Source organism: Calonectris borealis, chromosome 13 (genome assembly GCF_964195595.1).
Source record: "Calonectris borealis chromosome 13, bCalBor7.hap1.2, whole genome shotgun sequence".
Classification (NCBI taxonomy): domain Eukaryota; kingdom Metazoa; phylum Chordata; class Aves; order Procellariiformes; family Procellariidae; genus Calonectris; species Calonectris borealis.
Window position 1 is genome coordinate 24,144,348 of NC_134324.1, and position 19,372 is coordinate 24,163,719.

Here is a 19,372-nt window from a genome sequence, read left to right on the forward strand (position 1 = left end):
GTAGGAAGCAGGCTGAAGGCCAGAGGAAAACGGACTTGCACGCTTTTATTGGGATCGAGCACAAAGGAACAAACTGGGTGCCCAAAGGCCGATGCTGCAGCACAGGAGCTGGAGCTGGTCGCGTGCAGCAGCGAGAGCTGAGCTGAAGGGTCTGGGGTGGGTACCCCGAGCCGGGGACCAGCCTGTTTATCTGCCACAGGCTGCCCCATGCTTCCACATGGAGCCTTCCCTTGCCTGCCCCTGCCTCGGCTCCTGCCCACGCAGGGAGGCTCTGCAGGGCCCTGGCTGGGCTGCAGCTCCCCTGCCCCTTCCCGGGGGATGCTTGGGGTGGCCGGTGCTTTGGGGGGATCTGGCAGTCAGGAAGGGGCTGTCCTGCCATGGGGGCTGTCCTGCCGGGTCACAGCCTCACCCCGCCGAGACCCTCTGCCTGTGGGGCAGCAGGGTGCTTGCTCCAGCTCCCTTGTAGCCCCCCGGGACCAGGTTTGGTGGCAAGCTGCGGGCAGCCTTTGGGGCTCCCTTTGAGCCGAGGGAGGGGGCCCGCAGTGCCCTTGCTGGGCTGCTCTCAGCTCCGCTGAACCTCTCCCCTGACAACCCAAACTTTCCAGCAAACCTTTCCCTGCCTGCCCTGGCTGTGCAAGGAAGATGCCGGAGGAAGGCAGTGCGGGTGTCCTCCCTGCCGGCAAGGAACTGGGCTCACTGGGACCTCTGCGCTCTCGCACGTGGCTGCTCAGCGCCGTCCCTGCCTGTCGCAGACCTCCCTGTCCTTGTAGGCTCCTGCGCGCTCAGCCCAGCCGGCGAGGGCTCCGGGAGGAGCTCTTAAAGATAAAGTGGGGCAAACCCAGAAGAGGCAATCCAGGCCCGTGGCATCTCGGCGGGGAGTGCGGTACCCCAGGGTGCCTGGAGCACCCGTGTCGGGGCAGCGGTGCAAGGCAGCGCAGTGCAAAATGTCCGGGGGGCAGCCTCGGGGGATCGAGGGCTGAGCTGCCTGCAGCCACTCAGTGCCTGCCTGCGGCGCAGGGGCCTGCGCTGGGGCCGTGGGGTCCCGCTGCCGGGGCTCACCTGCTTCCCCCGCGAGCAGCCGTCCCGTCCAGTCCGGACCCACTGCCAGGGCCAGAGCGGGAAGTGGCTGTGGGCTGCGCCCGTCGGCAGGGCAGTGCTGGCAGGCAGGGCGGGCTCAGGAGGACTCTGCCAGGGAGAGAGACCGCAGCTGCCCCTCGGGACCCCCAAGCTCGGCCTCATCCCGGTTGCTGTCTAGGGTCTCTGATCCCTCGAAGCAGCCCGAGTCCCGGGGAATGTCCCCCTTGGGCTCCGAGGGTGAAGGCTGGGCTTCGGAGCTGTCGCCTTCCTCTGGCTCACTGGCTGCTGGGAGAGACGGGTCATGGTGGTAGCGGGCAGCGAGGCTGCTGCTGGGGCTGCCGGGCGCGGGGGCCATGGGCAGTGTGGCATGTCTCTCCCCCACCTCCCCCTGGCTCTTACTGTCATAATCCAGGAGGAGCTCGGCAGCCGTGAGCAGCTTGGCGCGGTGCTGGGGGTCCGTGATGTACAGCTCGTTGAGGTGGGTCTCCCGCAGCTCCTTGAAGTCCTCCAGGGTCTGGTAGCCGTTCAGCAGCAGGGTGGAGGTGTGCTCCTGGGGCGGGAGGGCGGCGTGCAGCGCGGCGGAGGGGTGAGCGGAGCGCGGCATGGCTCCCCCCAGCTCTCTCCACCTGGCCCTCGGTGCTAGCCAGGTGGTTCCCACCGCGGCGCAGGTCCACGGCAGGCACTCGCCCGAGCATCATCCAGAAAAGCCCCATATATCCCCCTGCCCCCCTGGCAGTGCTCGGGCATGGGGTGGAGGGACCCACAGAGATGGGGGACAGTGAAGGGCTGCTGGGGAGCAGAGGGGAGGGTGGTTCTGCACCCTGGGCTCGTGCTGGGTGCCACTGTCCCTCCACGGACCCCCATGCCTTACCTGCAGGTTGATGCGCTCCAGCAGCTCGTGGAGGGTCTTGGGCTTGAGCCGCTTGCTCTTGCTGGGGCCGCGGCTCTTGCGGGCAGGGGCCGTCTCCTCGGGGATGACATCCACGTAGATGAACTTGAAGGAGCCCACCCTGTTGTTGAGCAGCCCGGTCCAGGTGCCCATGGGCGGCTTCTCGATGATGCCGATGATGTCCCCTTTCTGGGCCGAGGGAGATGGGGGTGGAGGCGGGTGCAGGCTCGGGGACAGCCACCCTCCCTCCCCAGGGCCCGCACCCCGGTCCCGCCCTTCGCCCCAGCTCTGCCCAGCCCCGGGCTGGCCGTGGTGTGGCTCACCCGCAGCTTCAGCGAGTCCTTGTCGTAAGGGCTGGGTGTGAAGTCGGTGTGGACACGGGCGCGGCCGCAGAAGGGGCCGGTGTAGGCTGGACCACTCTCCTCCAGCGCCAGGCTGTCCCAGTTGCTGCCCCCGGGGCCGGGGCTGGAAACTTCGCTGCCTGTGGGGGGGGAGGTCAGGATGTGCCCGGCTGTGGGGCGAGGGGCCAGGGTCCTGCCGGGGCCAGGCTCACCGCTGGACAGCTGGCGGCTGAGGGACGGGTGCCTGTCTTCCTCCATCTCCAGGTAAGACAGGGGCATCTTTTCGTGGCTCGGCTCCTCCGTGCTGCTGGCAGGGGACAGAGGGCACAGGGACCCCTCCTCCTCCACGTCTCTCTGCCGGGGGGACCAGGGTCAGGCCAAGGGAGGGGGAGCTGCCCCTGCCTGCCCGGGCCGCCCACTCACCTTCCCCTCGGCCAGGGCTTTCACGGCCATCCTGCCCATCTTGCGGTTCATGGTGCGGGAGATGACGGCCCGCCACTTCTTGCCCAGCTTCATCCCGCTGCTCCGTGCAGCATCGTCAGGGCCAGCGCTGCTGGACTCATCCTCAGGGATCTGGCAGAGGGATGGAGAGTGAAGGCAGAGCCCTGCCACCCCCACCCCGGGCAAACCCCAGCTGGGTCACACAGGGCTGCAAGAGTCCTTGGGGAGTCCTTGGGAGACCCCAAATCCTGCCGGTGCTGGGGCTGCCCCACGGCACGTGGGCCACCAGTAGGACCAGGAGTTTGGGGAAACGGGCTCTGAAAAGGGCTGTGCCCGGCGGGAAGGTGGTCCTGGGGGAGCGGGACGTGGCAGGGGGTGCTGCCGCCCCACAGGGGGCCGGGCACTCACGTTCTCCTCCAGGCTGAACTCCTTCTCGCTCGGCGCAGGGGAGCTGACCTTGGACTTGGCGAAGTCCTTGAAGCTGCTGGAGCGCTGGAGGGAGAGCTGGGGCAGGCGGAAAGGTGTGAGGGCTTCTCCCTGTGCCCCTCCGCCCCAGCTCCCACCCTCCCCTTCGGCAGCCGGGACCCTTGGGCTGCTCTAGCTTGCCCAAGGCAATGCCGGTGCTTGAAGAGTTTTTTGGCTGGCACAGCCTCGCCCTTCCTACCCCCCCTCCCAAGAGCCACCGTGTGTTGTGACCCCCTCAGGACCTGCGGGGCAGAGACCCGGCATTGCTCTCAGTGCACATGCGGCCACTTGGCACAGCGTGCCCGGGGCAGGGGCTGCGCAGCACGGTGCAGCTCGGTGCTGCTGCGGACTGAGCAGCACCGAGAGCCCCTGCTCCAGTACCCGCTGCGGGCGCTCTGGCGCTGAGCCTGGCACTGCCGAGCTGGGAGCAGCCCAGGAGCGCGCCACACTGCTGTCGTGGCACATGGGCTGGGCACTTGCTGGGAAAACATGGGCTCTGCAATGCAGCTGCTCCGCTAAGCACCCAAATGTGGGCATACTGCACCGGCCCAGCCCCTAAGCCAGGGATTTTGGGAACGAGGGCAGAGTGGGTCCCGCCTCGAGCTCAGTCCTGCTGCTGCGGTGGCTGTGCCGTGGGTCGGTCCCTCCCTTCCCTGCGAGTGTCTGACAGGTAAAGGCTGTTTTCAGCTGCTGAGAGCATGAGTGCTGCCATGCCTGTGCTGCTGCCCTTATGTTCATCTCCAGGCCTGAAAGTTCCCCACATTTTCTGCCTGTGAGCATCATCCCACAGCCCGGAGAGCACCTCCCCTGCCGGCATCGCCGGCAAGTGCAGTCCTGGCTTTGTGCCAAAGCCACCAAAGCGGGTTTTGGATCTCGGTCCTGGTGCAACCCTCCATCTCTGCCTCTTCCAGTCTTCCCTGTGCCCCCCTGCCAGCCTCCCTGGCTCTCCTTCCCTCCTTGCCATGTCCTCGGGTGCCCATCCCACGTGGGAAGGGTTTCCCGTGCCGGGAGCACCCTCGCTGCTGGCCAGCCGGGGTCCCATGGCCATGCGATCCTGGGTCTCCCTCATCCCTGGATGCCCAGCACCAGCGCTGCTGTGGGAGCCGGCTCACGTGCCGGGGCTGGGCGAGCTCAGCTGCCAGCTGCCGGCATGCTCGGAGCGCACACCACGGCGCTCGGTCTTGCCTCGACCGCAAACACAGCAATTTCCTTTCTCGCGTTGCTCTGCCCGCCCCTGCTTGCGCCGGAGGCAGCCGAGGCCCTTCCCAGCCCCTGCGCAGCCTGGCCCTGCTCAGACATGGCCCCACGCCTTCCCCTCCTCCTTCTCCTTTTTATTGACTCAACTGAGCATCCTTTATTACTTGGTTTTGCCATTCTTATAGAGGGCTGGCTCGGATGAGGGAGACATGGCTCCATCCCCACTGTGGCTTTACTTAGCGGGATCAGCTCAGCTGGTGCACCCGTGCGGAGGAGATGCTGGCGGTTTGCCCCGCTCTGGCCCCAGCACCCCTGAACCCACCAGACCCGGGCGACTTGAACCCCTCAGGTCTCCCCCTGCACCCTTCGGATGAAACAACTTCGTGCCCTGTGCCCGCCCAGCAGCTGGGAAAGCTGCGGCATCGGCCGCTGGAGGAGCCGGGGGTGCGAGAGCAGCTGTGGAAAGCCTGGCAGCGTGGAGCTGGGGCAGCCGAGCCCCCCCGGGAGCACGGCAGCGAGAGGGAAGTGAGAGTGGCGGCTGTGGCTGGGGAAGGGCAGGGGATGCCCGCCGGGGCCTGCCGGGCTCGCTGGGCCACCCCCGGCACAGGCAGGGGGAGCTTCTCCCAGATTTCCCCCGGGAGCTTCCCAGCACGGAGGAGCCGCCGTGGCGTGTAGCTCTGCCGGGATGTCTGCCCACCACGGGCAGGACCACGGCACCAGGCGCTGTGCCCCTGCTCCCCTCGGTGACTCGCTGTTGCCGAAGCCAGCCCACCAAGGCCTGGCGAGAGCTGAAGCGCCCGCCGGTGCGAGACCCAGCGGGGTGGCCAAGGGGCCGGTTGTGACCCCCACCGGTGGCTCCAGCCCTCCGGGCAGGGTGGCGCAGGGCAGCGCACGGCCCTGCCGTGCCGGGGGCTCTCGAGAGGCCGCGGTGCTGGTGGCCGGTGCTGCCGGTGGCTCCCAGCACTCAGCGCGGTGCTGCCGGAGGAAGCGGCCAACGCATGTGACAGAGCTGCAGCCTCGCACTGTCTCGACCGCAGCCACCTTGCTGCGCGGGCCGGGCTGGGAGCCGCGCGCCCGGCACCGCGGCCGTCCCCCCGGCAGGAAACGGCAGGCGGCCGCCCACGCTGCAGGGAGCCAGCAGCTCCCCACAGAGCCCCACGGGTCCCACTGGCACCCTGCCTTGCACCCTTGTTGATCCCGGGGGTCTGTGCATCCCGGCTGCCCATCCCGCCAGGCTGCAAGCCAGGATGGGAGCAGGGTGCGGGACAAGGCCAGGACCACGCACCAGCAAGGCCACGGTGGCCGGTAGTGGCAGGGACTAACTGCTGGCAGTGCTGCCCCCAGGCCCCGCGGGACTCTGCCCCACGGCTGCCCCAGTCCCCCGACACCCGTGCTCCCTGCCCAGCATCCCCTGGGCAGCCTGGGCTCAGCCGGTGCTGGGCACACAGGGATACCCATGGGTGCCGAGGGCAGCCGGGCGCTGCCAGCACTCACCTTCTTGTGTCCTGGCTCCTTCTCACTGGCGTTGGAGGGCTTGCGGCGCAGCATGGTGCTGGGGCCCGGTGGCAAGGGTGCAGTGTTCGGGCAGCGCCTGGCACGGCACGTACCGAAGCACCGGCACCGAGGCCGGGAAGCGCACAGGAAGCCGGCGGTCACATGAGAGGTACTTGCAGCGGCGCAGCTCGGGGTGGCTGGCGGGTGCGCAGGCTGGGGCAGGAGGAAGGAAACCCTCCACGAAGCCGCTGCCCTACCCGGGGCCCCCGGGGCGGGGATGCCTGCCTGCACCCTGCCAACCCTCCGCGATGCTGCTGGCGCTCGGTGATGCTGCTGGCGGGCACCGCGTCCCTCCCACGCAAAGGATGAAGGTCCCCAACCCCTCCGCCGTGCCCACTCCCTGTGCCCACTCATTCTCCCTGCCAGCACATGGTGGCCAAGCTCTCCGTGTGACGCTTGGTCCAGAATGTCCCCTGCACTCGCAGGTCCTCCTGGCTGGGCATTGAGCCCAGGTGGGACGTGCGCCTTGGCACCCTGCCACTGGCACCCGCAGGGCAGCGGGGATGGCCCTGGTTGAGCCGACTCCCCTGCACCCTCTTGCTCCAGTTCCCCGCATCTCTGCTCCCAAGAGTTAAAATCTGCCCTGAATCTGCCTCCTCGCTGCCGGTGCTGACTTGGCCGCCCCAGGGCAGGGCAGATGGCACGGGCTGGGTGACATGTGTGGGGCCGGGGGCCATGTGGGGCCGGACCCCAGCCCCACAGCAGCCAGCGAGGCGGCAGGCAGGCTGGCAGCACGCCGGGCTGCCGTGGCAGGGCACAGCAGCGCGCAGGCACCCGCCGGCATTGCTCATGTTTAATCACAAACGAGCGAATAGAAAACAAAAAAAAGGAAGTGAGCAGCGGGGAGAAGAAACAGCCGCGGCAGGGAGGGGGCTGGCGTGGGGCCGGCTGGCGCAGGGTCAGGCCTGCAGCCCGGTGAGCAGCACGGAGAGGAGGGAGGTGAGGGCCAGCGTGCCCAGGGTGGCGGTGGCGGCGGTGGCGGCGCTGCCCAGCGGGAAGGGCTCGGTGCTCCGCTGCAGCCAGTCGTACGCCTCCTCCAGCCGCTGCCGCTGCAGCTCTGGCCCCACGCGCGCCCGGATGGTCTCGTAGTAGGCGTTCAGGTACTGGATCTGCAGCCAGGCACCGCGGGGGGCTGTGGAGGGGCTGCCCCTGCCCCCTCACCACCCACGCCCCCCTTGCCCCCCATTGGCCCACCCCATCCAGCTACCCCACACCCCGATCACCGGCCCCATCCGCAGACCCCGTTGCCCCTCTCCATCCACGCATCCATCCCTGCCCCGGCCCCGTTTACCCGCCCTGACCTCCTGCCGCAGTCCTGGTTTCCCGCTACGTCCACTCCCCCGGCCCCCTTTGCTCTCCCCGTACCCCAGCCCCACGCGCTGGCCCCACGTCCCTGCTCTGCCCCCCTGCCCCGAGCACCCCGTACCTGCTCCGGTGACAGGAGGCTGAGGTTGATGAGGTTGCGGTCGTAGGGCACCAGGGACACCACCTCGAAGGTCAGGAAGGGCTTCTCCCCGCTCTGGTGCTGCCGCAGAGAGGTGGCATTGGGTGCCCCCAGCCCCGCCCGGGGGGTGCCCCCACCCCTGGCTTGGTGCAGCCCCCCGGTGCCGTGCCACCCCTGCCAGCCCAGCCCCATTGAGCTACCTTGGTCTGCGCCTCCACCACGAGGGCGACGTCCTCGATGCGGATCCCGAACTCGCCATCCCGGTAGTACCCGGGCTCTGGGGGCCGGGGAAGGCGCCCGGTGAGTCCCAAGCCCCAGCAACTCCCCCAGCCCATCCCACCCCAGAGGGGCCAGATCTGGCCCCTGAGTGGGGCTGAGAGCTGAACGCCTCCCCCCCTGGCCGGGCTCTGCGCCTCAGGAACATCACCGGGAGCCCGAGGATGTCCGGGGGCGGTGGGCGCACGTACCGATGGAGGTGAACATGCCGGCCGCCAGTGGCACATTGTTGGACTGGAAGCCCACAGGCCCTGCAGGGGACATGGGGTGGGTTACAGCTCCTGGGGACAGCATGTGCTGCGGGGACACCCTGACAAGGACCAAGGTGTCACACCAGCAAGAACCACGTGGCCACCACAGCAGGGACTGTGGGCCACCCCGGCAAGGACCACGGAGCCACCCTGGCAAGGACTGTGGGGCCACCCCAGCAAGGACCATGGGGCCACACCAGAAAGGACCATGGGGCCACCATGGGACCACCTTGGCAAGGACCATAGGGCCATCCCAAGCAAGGACCACGTGGCCACCTGGTCAAGGACCATGGGACCACCCCAGCAAGGACTGCAGGGCCACCCTGGCAAGGACCACAGCACCCTGCAGGTAGGGGACACCCGCCCGCAGCAAGAGGCTCAGCTGGGCTGTGAGAATCCCCAGACGAGCCCCTGTCCTCGTCCCTCAGCCCATGTCCCCAGCGCTGGCGACGGTGCCGCAGCACCTACACTCATGGACCGAGAGGTAGTTGCCGATGCCATGGCCGGTCCCGTGGCCGTAGTTGAGTCCCACGTCCCAGAGTGCCCGGCGGGCGAAGGACTCCACCGTTCTCCCTGGGGAATGACGAGGTGGGATGGGGGCCAGCGAGCCGGTGAGGGCCCCCCTACCTTCCTCCTCCCCATGCCCAGGGTGCCTGGGCAGGGCCGGGCTGCCCGATGCCGGGCTCAGCACCCACCTGCTGTGTTGGGCGGGAAGACGAGGCGGGACAGGTCGATGTTGCCCATCAGCACACGGGTGTAGGCTTCCTACAAGGGGCATGGCAGGGGGGCCAAGAGTGGTGGTGCCTGGACGCCCCCCCGGCACACCCAGCCCTGGCTGGGACCTTGGTGCTGAGTGCCGCAGGGGGGTGCTGGGCACTGCAGGGGGGTGCTGGCTGGCATGGGAGGGGCTGGTACCTTCTGGAGTGGGGTCGGCACACCCCAGTGCACCGTCCGCGTGATGTCTGTCGTCCCGTCCCTGCAAAGGGGGGGACGTGAACGGGGGCGATGCAGCCCCAGCGCTGGCTTTGGGGCCCCTGCCACCACCCTGCGCTGGGGGCATGGGGAGGGGATGGGGGCTGTGCAGTGCTGGGGGGGTCCGCGTTAAGGGCTACGCACAGATATTGCCCTCCGGTGTCCGTAAGGTACATCTCATCCACAGACAGCTTGCGGCTGCTCCTGTTGGAGGGGCTGCGAGGGGAAGGGGGGTCAGAGCCCGCTCCCAGCCTCCAGCTGCCCACTCCCCACCGCCGCTGCCGGCCCTGGCACCCCCGGCCTTGACCGGGGCCGAGCCGTACCTGTAGTGGGCCAGCGCCGCGTTGAGCCCGCTGGCGGAGATGGACTGGAAGCTGGGCCCACGGCTGTGCTCCTGGGCCCTAGAAGGCAGCAGGGAGGGAGATGCTGGGGGTCCCCGGCTGCCCTACACCGGATGGGGGGGGCCGCGGCGGCAGCACTGACTGGCGGAGTGTGTCGATGTGCTGTGCCCCCGAAAACTCATCCACCCGCCCCTGCGGGACCATCTTCTCCAGCCACAGCAGGTACTGGATGACAGCCACCGCATCCCGAACCTGGGGGTGGCCCAGTGGCATCAGGGGAGGGGGGCATCAGCACCCCGCTTCCCCCAGCTGCCACCCACTTCTGCTCGGGGCGGCAGGGATGGGGACAGCCTTACGTGAGCAGCTCGCAGCAGGTCCTGCTCCTTGGCGTTTTTCACAGCCTTGGCCAGCATGACGGGGGAGTAGCTGTCCTCCAGCAGCTTCTCCTGCAAGCGCAGGCTGGGGGTGGCACGGCCAGGCACAGCCGCCCGCATCCCACACCCCCATGGCTCGGTGGCATGGAGCTGCCCCCGAGCCCAGCAGGGCCCACGTCGCCCACGGCCGGGCTCAGCGGCGCGGGTGTCAGCGCCGGCACGCGGCAGTGCCGCACCTGGGGGATGACGCCGTAGAGGCCATAGGTGGTGTACTCGGTGCCCAGCCAGATGGTGACGTTGCCCTGGGCGTAGCGGCGGAGGTGGGCACGTGCCTGCCCGTACTGCTGCAGCTCCACGCACAGCGGCCCCGGGCAGCCTGCCCGCAGGGACTGCCGCGCCGCCGCCGACAGCCGCATCTCGTCCACGAACAGGCTGGGGAAGGATGCGGCATGGGGTGGGCACACGTTGGCCTGCTGCCTTCGGTCCCCGCTGCCTTCGGTCCCCCCCACTTTGTGCCCCATACGGGGCACACCGGCAGAGAGGAGGGGGCTGGGGGCTGGCTGGGGGGCTCAGAGGGGATGCTGGGCTGGGAACAGGGGTTAGCCTCAGGCTGTGCTGGAAGGGAGGGGGCTGCACCCCAAGGTGGGCTGGACCTGGGAAAGATGTGGGGCTTGGAGGGAACACACAATGGGGCTGGGCACTGCAGGATGTGGTGGGCTCTGGGGAAGGGGGCAGCCGGGCCAGGGGAGGGTCCCATGGGTGCTGGCCCTGGAAAGGAAGGGGGGGTGGGTGCTGAGCCCATCCCCGCAGGGAGATGCTGCCCACCTTATGGTGGTCTTGGTCAGCAGGGTGTAGGAGTAGAAGACAGGATTGTAGGGGATGTCGTCTCCACGGAGATTGAAGAGCCCTGCCGGGAACAAGACCTCCGAGCCTGCGCCCGCCGGCTGCCCTCCCACCCCCAGGGCTCAGAGCCCACAGCACCCACCACGGCACCCACCACGGCACCGCGGCTACTCACAGGCCGTCTCCTCCAGCCCCGACAACAGCACGGCCGTGGGGCGTCGAACGTGCTGCTCCATCTGCTGCCGGATCCCGGCCACCTTCTCCTGCCAGCTGCTCCCTGCGGGGGGAGTGAGCGGCCGGCTCAGCTCAGGGACCACCACAGCCCCCGGGGCTGGGGGCTGCTGCGGGCGAGCATCCGCCCAGCAGCCTCGGGGAGGACAGTGGTCGTACCCGTGAACTCCGCTGGGAGGCTGTAGATCTCACTGGAGGCTGGAGGGGGTCTCTGGTCACCCCACACTTGATCCACAAGGTTGGTCTCGATGGGGAGCAGGGTCCTGCCAGAGCCGTGCAGAGCCCGGCTGTAGCTGTTCCAGGTGTCTGGGGGGGGAAGCAGCCCACGGTTGGGGGCACCTGGTAAATCCACACCCAGGAGCTGCTCTCACATCAGGCAGGGTCACCCCATGTGATCGCCAGCCCTACCGATGGAGAAGAGGAAGGGATCCAAGCTGATGTTCCCCCCCACAGGAACTGCCTCCAGGATCCACAACCCAATGGACTCGATCCAGACTGCAGGAGAGAACTGGGTGGCACCACGAGGACGAACTGCGTCCCAGCCCACGCTGAGCCCAGATGAGGCTGTGGCTGGGGCTGGGGGTGTCCTGGGGGTGGGGGGACGCAGCAGCCCCCCGGCCTGCCCCCCACTGACTTGTCCTCTGCAGCTCCCAATTGCAGTCCAGCTGCCGCTCTGCCTGGGTCCAGTAGCGGCTGTCGGTCCACAGGGCAGCCTTGTCCTGCGTCACCACACCGGTGCCTGGGACAGGAGTGGGGGCCCAGGCGTCACCTCTCCCCCTTCTCCAGCCAGCCAGCAGGGACCCCCAGGGATCCCCAAACCGACCTCCTGTGTGGAGCGGGACCATGCCCTGCCCCGAGGATCCCCAAGGATGAGGACCCGCAGGCAGCCGGTCAGGGACCCCAGGGTGGTGAGGATGCTCTCACCTGCAGAGCCGGTGAAGCCGGTCAGCCAGCCCAGCCGGGAATCCCGCTCGGCGATGTACTCGCTCTGGAGCCGGGGTCAGAGCCGTGAGAGGCAGCCGCGGGCACCGGCCGGGGAGCCGGTCCCGGGGGTGCAGGCAGGCTGCTGCCTTACCATGTGGGCGTCCGAGGAGGGCACGATGTAGGCATGGACGCCGTGGGCTCGCATGGTGTCCCGCAGAGCGGCGAGCCGCACCGTTGTGTTGATGGCCGTCGGGGGCAGGTACTGGTGGCACAAGGGGACACGTGCTGGGGGGGCACCAGCTGCAGCAGTAGGGCTGGGGGGGTGACCCACGCGGGGTGTCCCAGGAACAGGGAGGGCTGGGCACGGCGGGGCTCACCGGTGGGTGCACGGAGCAGTCCCGGACGTCGGTCCTGGCGGAGGCAGCCCGCGGCAGTCGGCCTGTGGCACAGCCTGGGGGCGTGGGCACACCTGGAGCCTCAGGCTGCAGCCTGGGGTCCCGTTGGCCCCTTGCTCCAGCCCAGAGCCAGCGTCAGGGCAGTTGTGACCCTCGTCCCCAGTCCCAAACACTGAGCCAGCCCAGCTTTGGGGCTTTTTGCAAAAACCAGTGTTTCTAGCCCCAGGAACAGTGGGTGAAAACTGACGCCATCATCCAGCTCAAGAGGAAGTAAACGCTCCCGGGCACAGACAGCGCCCATGGCATGCCTGGGGACGGGCCCCGGGTGGAATCGTCACGAGGGGCAGCCAGTGCCCACCGTGCCCAGGAGCTGGGGAGGGTTGGCAGGAACCAGCCCTGAGCATCTCTGGCGCTGGGGCTGCTGGAGGACCTAGCCGGCAGCCAGGGTTGTGCCCTGGCAGGACCTGGCCTCTCCCCAGTGCTGCTCTGCAACTGGTGCCACCACTGGCACTGCCTTTCCCCAAGCTCTCCATCACCGACACTGCTGGAATCTACGGGCAGGGACCTGGTTCTTCATCCCGGGCCAAGGGCACCAGGCGTGGGTCCGTGGGGCAATGGGGGAATGGGTCACCCTTAGCACCGTGTGGCCTTGGACACCTGCTCTCTATGCCCCTGGGAGCTGCTCCTTACCCGTCACCTCCCCAGAGCTCGTCCCTGGGGTCAGGCAGGCAGGATTAGCCCCTCTCCGCAGCCCGGCCCCCTGCCCTAGGGCAGCGGGGCTGGAGCAGCAGCGCAGCCCTGGCTCCCTAAGGGCAAACCCACCTTTGCTTCACCCAAAGTTGTGGTTCGGACTGCTGCAAAACACCCCTACATCCTCCGCGCTGGGACCAGCCTGGCGAGCCCACCCCACCTCCCAGCCCAGCCCCTCCGACGTACCGTGGAGCAGGAGCACCCAGGCTGCGATCCACTGTGGGGGGTGCATGGCTGCCCTGGGGGTGCCCAGCAGGATGGGGAGTGGAGGGTGGAGGGGACGTTTCCCCAGTGCCCTGGGTGACAGGTCCCTCCTCCCGCGCCTTTGCCCCAGGGGCGGAGGGATGCTGGATGGGAGGGCCAAAGCCCGGAGCAGATACGGGGAGGGGGGTTGTTGTCCTATGCATTGAAAGCAAATCCTGCAGCTAAATAAAAGCAAACAGCAAAATCAGCACAAAGTCCAAAGATCCTCCCGGAGCAGAGGTGAGACTGTGCCAGCTCAGCCTGGCACGTCCCAGCTGCCTGGGGTTAAAAGCAGGCGAGAAGGGGCTGGGGCGTGCTCTGCTCCCCTGTGTGCCCAGGGAAACCTCTGTCCCCTGGAGCCACGGAGAGCTGACATGGGGGTCCCTGGGGTGAGGCCGCCCTTGGGGGGGCCATGCTGCTGGGGCCAGCTGACTCCCCGAGCCAGCCCTCCTCCTCCACTGGGACATGGAGCGGGGCAGAGCATCCTCCTGGGCACAGCTGGGGCAGTGCCCACCCCAGCGCCCGGTGGCACTCCCCGGGCTGGGGCTGGCAGAGACTGGTGGTGGGGGCGGGGGGACTCCATGGTAATTGCTAAACATTACAGCTGTCACGGGGAGGCAGAAATGCCCTTCCTTCCCGTAGGGCCCTAACGGCGTGAGCAGGGCTGGGAGCTGGCCGTTGGCAGGGCCAGCGGGGCAGCCGGAGCACCGACGACACACCCGCCCCGGCCTTTGGCTCCTGCAGAGGGCTGTGGGCCGGTAACCGGCGATTTCACATCCCCTGGCCACAGCTGGGTCCCTAACTTTTTTTTATGCACTGTTCTTCCACTGCGGCTCTAATGACGGGGTCAGCCAGCTCGCACCAGCAGGTTTTTACCGCCAGGAAAAGCCGGTTGGCACCGAGGACCACGTCAGCACCCATCTCACCTCCGTGCCTTTGTGCGGGGCGCTGGCCTGGCTGCTCCGTGCTGAAAGCTGTGCACCCCTTTGGCAAGGCGATGTGCCGGCGCCCAGCAGCGAGTGGGAAGGAGCCGGCCATCCTCAGCGGCGAGGTCTGAGCCCCCGGGGATGCCCGAGCAGTGCCAGGGCAAAGCGGGGCAAGAAGGGGCCGGGAGAGCAGCAAGGGGTGGCAGCAGCGCCGTGCACCGTGCTCGCTGATACCTCTGGTCTCTAGGCCGGCTGCAGGTCCCAGGCGCCTGCAGACGCTTTGGGCTGCATGAGAGGTGGCGGTGCAGGAGAACCCCGAGTGCTCTGGGGCGGGACAGGTCTCGCTGGGTCTCCCTGGCGTGAGCAAGGCCGGTTGGAGGGCATCCAAAATCCTGCCACGGGCCCCCATGGACCGCAGAAGGAGCAGAGGCGGATGCTGCTGCCCCTCCTGCCGGCTCTGCCCAGCCCCTGCCCACGGGTAGGGGCAGAGCTGGAGAGGGGTCATGGGGGAGCAGGGGGACCCCGCAGGACACGGAGATGGTGTCTGAAAGGAGCGCGGAGGGATGGGGCCACAGTGCCCGTCGTGCTGGCATCGCGGTTATACGGAAAAGAGACTGGGCTTTGGAGAGACGGAGCTGAACGTCCGACCCCACCTCTGGCGTGTGGGTACGGGTTGCTGGGGAGCAGGAATAGGCGTAAGGCCTTGAAGGTAAGCACGGGGTAAGTTCAGAGCTGGTGAGAGCACATGGTCCTGCTGATGGAGTAACAGGAATAATAAATTGGGAGTGCATTAGTGGGTCGGGTTGGAAACGCTGGCAAAGGAGACAACGGCAATATTTTCGCATCAAGCAGCCTTACGCAATCAGAGACACATTGGGTGGCAGCATATGGAGGGAGGGGAGCGTGATGGTGGCGAACAGACCGAGCTATGCCGTGCAGGCAGGGTACCAGCCCCTGCCCACACCCCGGGCACGGGGCTTGGGGACCAGTGGCCACCTCCAAGGGCTGCGCTAGGACCTGCCCTTGGCAGAGGAGCCCTCTGGGATGTGCCCTTTGTCCCGCCGAGCCCGTGAGCTCCGGACTGCCAAGCATCTGCCTTGCTAAAAAGCTCGTTTTGTTAGTCATAACGAGCCTTGACGCCAAGGCCTGCCACTTTTATTGCACGCGTATTTCCTCTAACTGGTTCAGTGACTTCTCTGCGGTTATTGAAGAGGAAGGCTGGCTGAAGGACAGACCTGTTGTTGGCAGGCAGCAGAGGTGTCCATCCACGGACACAGACCTTCAGGGGGGATGCACATCCCCACCCAGGACAGGGGTACCTGGAGGAGTCCCTGCTGGAGAGTGGCCCATCACAGACCTTTTCACCAGCTGGGATGTCTCATGGACCAGCCAGCTGACTGCCAGACGGCCCTGGGGCTCCTTCTGAGGCCCAGCTGCGTGGCACAAACACACATTTGGAGGAAGGTAAAACAGAGACGGGCGAGGCGCGGGGCAGGGACGGGAGGCGTGCAGAGAGCAAACCCTGGGAGAAGGATGGAAGGACCTCGCTGCCGTCGCGGCAAGACCTTGCGCTCGGTGCCTTGCGCAGCAGGATGCAAGTTGCAGGAGATCTGGTAGGTCCTACGGTAAATGAACAAACAGATGTTTTACAAACAAATCTCCTTGAAAATATAAGAGGTCCTTCAGGAAACCTGGGCAGCAAATCCCTGTGACTCCCAGTCCGATGGGCAGGGAGGAAGCCCTGCCCGGCTGGCTCCCGGGCTCTGCCGGCTCTGCAGGATGCCTGCCCCCCTTCTGCTGCCCCTGCCCGCCTCCTCACAAGCCCCTCTGCCTGGCCAGACCCCTCTCCTGGGGCTATCTCCAGCGCTGGGCTGTGGGTCCCTGCACCATCTCACACGAGCTCTCTGCTTCCCCTGCATGGACACGGCCACGAGGCTGGATACAGCCGGGCCAGGGGTGGGAGCCATGGACCCGCTCAGAGATGCTGCCCCTTCCCAGCAGCATTTCACGACCTGTCGGACAGCCAGTTTTTAACCCATTTAATGTGGCAGCACCTCTGTGGTATCCTTCGGGGCTCTTGAACGGCAATGGGAATCCTCCACTGGCCCTGGGGCAGCCGGCACGTCCCATCCCAGCTTCACGGCAGTGCTAAGGGAACCGGCACAGGCTGCCTCTCCAGGCGCTGGGATTTGGGGTGACCAGTCTTGTCCCCCAGCGTGGAGAAGCTCACGGTGCCAGGACAGCAAGGGCAGGGGGACCCCGCCGGGCGGTGGGTGCAGGTGGGACCAGCTGCTACAGTGCCTGCCGGCACCAGGGCACACACCGCGGCCCCTTGGCCACCCTCTTGTCCCAGCCTCGTCTCCCCACCCTCCAACCCGGCTTTTGCTGGCATGAGCCTGCTAGTCGGCTCTAGGGGCCGGGGCACGCGGTTGCCACTGCACACAGGCACGATGCAGGCAGGGATGCCGGCAGGGATGCGGCGCTCCGGGCGCTGCGCTCCCGGCACACCCTCGTGGGGCCGGTGACCAGCCCCACTGCGGTGTGGGGCCAGCCCCCTCCCCACTGGGAGCCTGGCCCTGGGACTGGAGGGTTGGGGGGCAGCGTGGCCCCCAGCCACCGCCCGGCTGTGCCACCGAGCGACTGTTCAGCCCGTGCAGTGGCTGTCTGGCCCGCAGGGAGATTGTCTGCCTGTGCCACTGCAGGGGTGGCTGCTCCATGCGGTGACTGTCCGGCTGTGCCACTGCAGGGGTGGCTGCTCCATGCGGTGACTGTCCGGCTGTGCCACTGCAGGGGTGGCTGCTCCATGCGGTGACTGTCCGGCTGTGCCACTGCAGGGGGTGACTGCTCCATGCGGTGACTGTCTGGCTGTGCCACTGCAGGGGTGACTGCTCCATGCGGTGACTGTCTGGCTGTGCCACTGCAGGGGTGGCTGCTCCATGCGGTGACTGTCCGGCTGTGCCACTGCAGGGGTGACTGCTCCATGCGGTGACTGTCCGGCTGTGCCACTGCAGGGGTGGCTGCTCCATGCGGTGACTGTCCGGCTGTGCCACTGCAGGGGTGGCTGCTCCATGCGGTGACTGTCCGGCTGTGCCACTGCAGGGGTGGCTGCTCCATGTGGTGACTGTCCGGCTGTGCCACTGCGGCAGTGGCTGTTCCACGGTGACTGTCCGGCTGTGTCACTGCGGCAGTGGCTGCTCCATGTGGTGACTGTCCGGCTGTGTCACTGCAGCAGTGGCTGCTCCACGGTGACTGTCCGGCTGTGTCACTGCGGCGGTGGCTGCTCCACGGTGACTGTCCGGCTGTGTCACTACAGCATCTGTCCAGCTGTGTCACTGGGATCCTGCTCACCACGAGGTGGCACCAGGACTGCGCTGTGGAGCCACACAGACCCCTGTCCCTCTGTCCTGTCGCCTGTCCCCTGCCCGCCCGCCCGGTCCTGCCACAGCCCCGGTGCAGGGCGGGGGCCGGCAGCAGCAAAGCCTGGCGGTCCCGCCGCCATCCGTCCCTGCCGGCGGGCAGGCCGAGGCCTGGCACACTCATGTCACGAATGCTCTCAAGCTGCCTGTGCCTGGCATCACCCTCCGGAGGAGCCCCAGGAGGGGGACGGTGGGGGATCCCCTGCCCCAGCAGCCCCAGCACGGGCAGGACAGGGACAGGAGGGAGGGGGACGCAGGGTGACACCAAAGCTGCCTGTAATTGTTATGGCAACGAAAGTTTCTCAAGGATGTGTGACGCGGTTGCCGTGGTGACAGTCAGGCAGCGGTTTGCTGCCATCCTGCTAATTAGTGAAATGTGCTAACGATGCTTCCATCCTCCGTGCCTGGTTCCTGCCCAGTGCCAGGGTGGGGGCTGCACCCACGGCCGTGCCCAGGCCCCCCTGTCCCCCGCCACCCTGCCTGCCAGCCGCCCCTCACCACACAGCTGCATGCCCGGTCCCGTGGGGTCCGCATGGTGACAAGGGTGTCCCCCCACCCCCTTATTCCCAACCTCTGAGCTCGACTCTGCGATACCATCCCCGACACCACCCTCGACGCCACATCCAAGGGATGGGGCTGAGGCTGGCCTGTCCCGTCCCCATGGCTGTACCCTTCAGCGTGAGCCCTGTGGCTGCGCACCCCTCCTCCTCCTCAGCCAGCATGGAGGGTGGCACCGGCCGTCCCTGGGGACCCCCGGGGCCGCGTGCCACTCCAAGCAAGCCAGCGTCAACAGGACGAAGCTCATCGGCCACCGCGCGTCCGGTGGGGCCCTTCCCTCCCGCGGGAGGTTTCCTCGAAGACGAGCCGGAGGAAGGCTTTGGGGGGACATCCTCCCTTTGTGGGCTATTGTTGGCCTTCCGTCACCTGCGGAGGCCATGGGGTGACTCAGGCCGGGGTGACGCGCCCGGCAAACAGGACGCGGGTCGGGGAGGGAGGGAGGGTGTGCGCGGCCGCAGGAATGCGGAAGCGAGCAGTGGCACGGGGATGCTGCGACAATCCCTTGCGAAGGCAGGGCCTGCCTGCCCCTGCCTGCCCTGAAGCCCAGCAGGTGATGTGTGCCCAGGGGGGTGGGCCGTGGGGGTCCCCAGAGCCTGGCCCTGGCCGGCAGGGGTGGCGCTCCAGCTCCTGGACCCCATGAGCTGGGCCCTCCCAAAGGAGCACCCCACTTCGGGGGTGCACAACGCTGGCGGGGAGCAGTGACCCCACACTGCGCCAGCCGCGGGGGGCTGCAGGCGAACCTGCCCTCGGCCAGGCTGCGGCGGTGCGGGGGGGCACAGCCAGCAGGACTGGAACAGGGGCAGAGGATGGCCTCCTCCCGCGGTGACTACAGACGCGTGTGGGGTTGCGACGTGGTCCCCGCACACCCCCTGCAGCCCCTCCTCACACCCCCACACCCAATACAACCCCTCCTCACACCCCACACACCCCCTGCAGCCCCTCCTCACACCCCCACACCCAATACAACCCCTCCTCACACCCCACACACCCCCTGCAGCCCCTCCTCACACCCCCACACCCAATACAACCCCTCCTCACACCCCACACACCCCCTGCAGCCCCTCCCACAGCCCCCCCCAGTACAGCCCCTCCTGTACAGCTCCCCGTACACGCCTCTCCCCCCACACCCCCCAGGACAGCCCCTCCACGCAGCCCCCGCCGTGCACGCTGTCAGGGTGCTGGCAAGGCAGGGCCACCCCTCACTCACCCCGCTGGTAGGTGCGGTCCCAGGCTGCGGTGGTACTTGGCACCCACTTTTTGCAGGGGTGATACCTTGATCTGGAGGTGGGGTGACCCTGGCCGGACGCCAGGCGCCCACCCAGCCGCTCCATCACTGCCCTCCTCAGCTGGACGGGGAGAGAAAAATGCAACGGAGGGTCGTGGGTCGAGATGAGGACAGGGAGACCCCTCAGCAGTTACTGTCACGGGCAAAACAGACTCGACTTGGGGAAATTAGTTCAATTT

General features: G+C 67.6%; 2 protein-coding genes across 3 annotated transcripts; both read right to left on the bottom strand.

Annotated features, from left to right (window-relative positions):
* Positions 1-32: 32 nt before the first annotated feature.
* Positions 33-6,092, bottom strand: SASH3 (SAM and SH3 domain containing 3). Of its 2 annotated transcripts, none has more exons than XM_075162641.1 (8): positions 5,905-6,092; positions 3,157-3,252; positions 2,731-2,880; positions 2,520-2,661; positions 2,290-2,447; positions 1,949-2,155; positions 1,477-1,627; positions 33-1,359 (listed from the first exon to the last, which is right to left on the bottom strand). In XM_075162641.1, exons 1-8 carry the CDS (start codon positions 5,956-5,958, stop codon positions 1,175-1,177), a joined length of 1,143 nt encoding a protein of 380 aa, XP_075018742.1. In that variant the 5' UTR covers positions 5,959-6,092; the 3' UTR covers positions 33-1,174. The 2 variants fall into 2 exon arrangements, with proteins under 2 accessions (XP_075018742.1, XP_075018741.1); XM_075162640.1 differs by having other exon boundaries at positions 33-1,362.
* Positions 6,093-6,743: 651 nt separating this feature from the next.
* XPNPEP2 (X-prolyl aminopeptidase 2) lies at positions 6,744-19,239 on the bottom strand. The gene is made up of 22 exons (XM_075162711.1): positions 19,116-19,239; positions 15,292-15,367; positions 11,998-12,127; positions 11,772-11,882; positions 11,621-11,684; positions 11,331-11,435; positions 11,105-11,191; positions 10,856-11,002; positions 10,641-10,742; positions 10,448-10,529; positions 9,859-10,054; positions 9,605-9,694; positions 9,391-9,500; positions 9,231-9,308; positions 9,052-9,123; positions 8,851-8,911; positions 8,631-8,700; positions 8,404-8,508; positions 7,876-7,935; positions 7,609-7,685; positions 7,391-7,489; positions 6,744-7,073 (listed from the first exon to the last, which is right to left on the bottom strand). Exons 1-22 carry the CDS (start codon positions 19,237-19,239, stop codon positions 6,864-6,866), a joined length of 2,256 nt encoding a protein of 751 aa, XP_075018812.1. The 3' UTR covers positions 6,744-6,863.
* Positions 19,240-19,372: the final 133 nt, after the last annotated feature.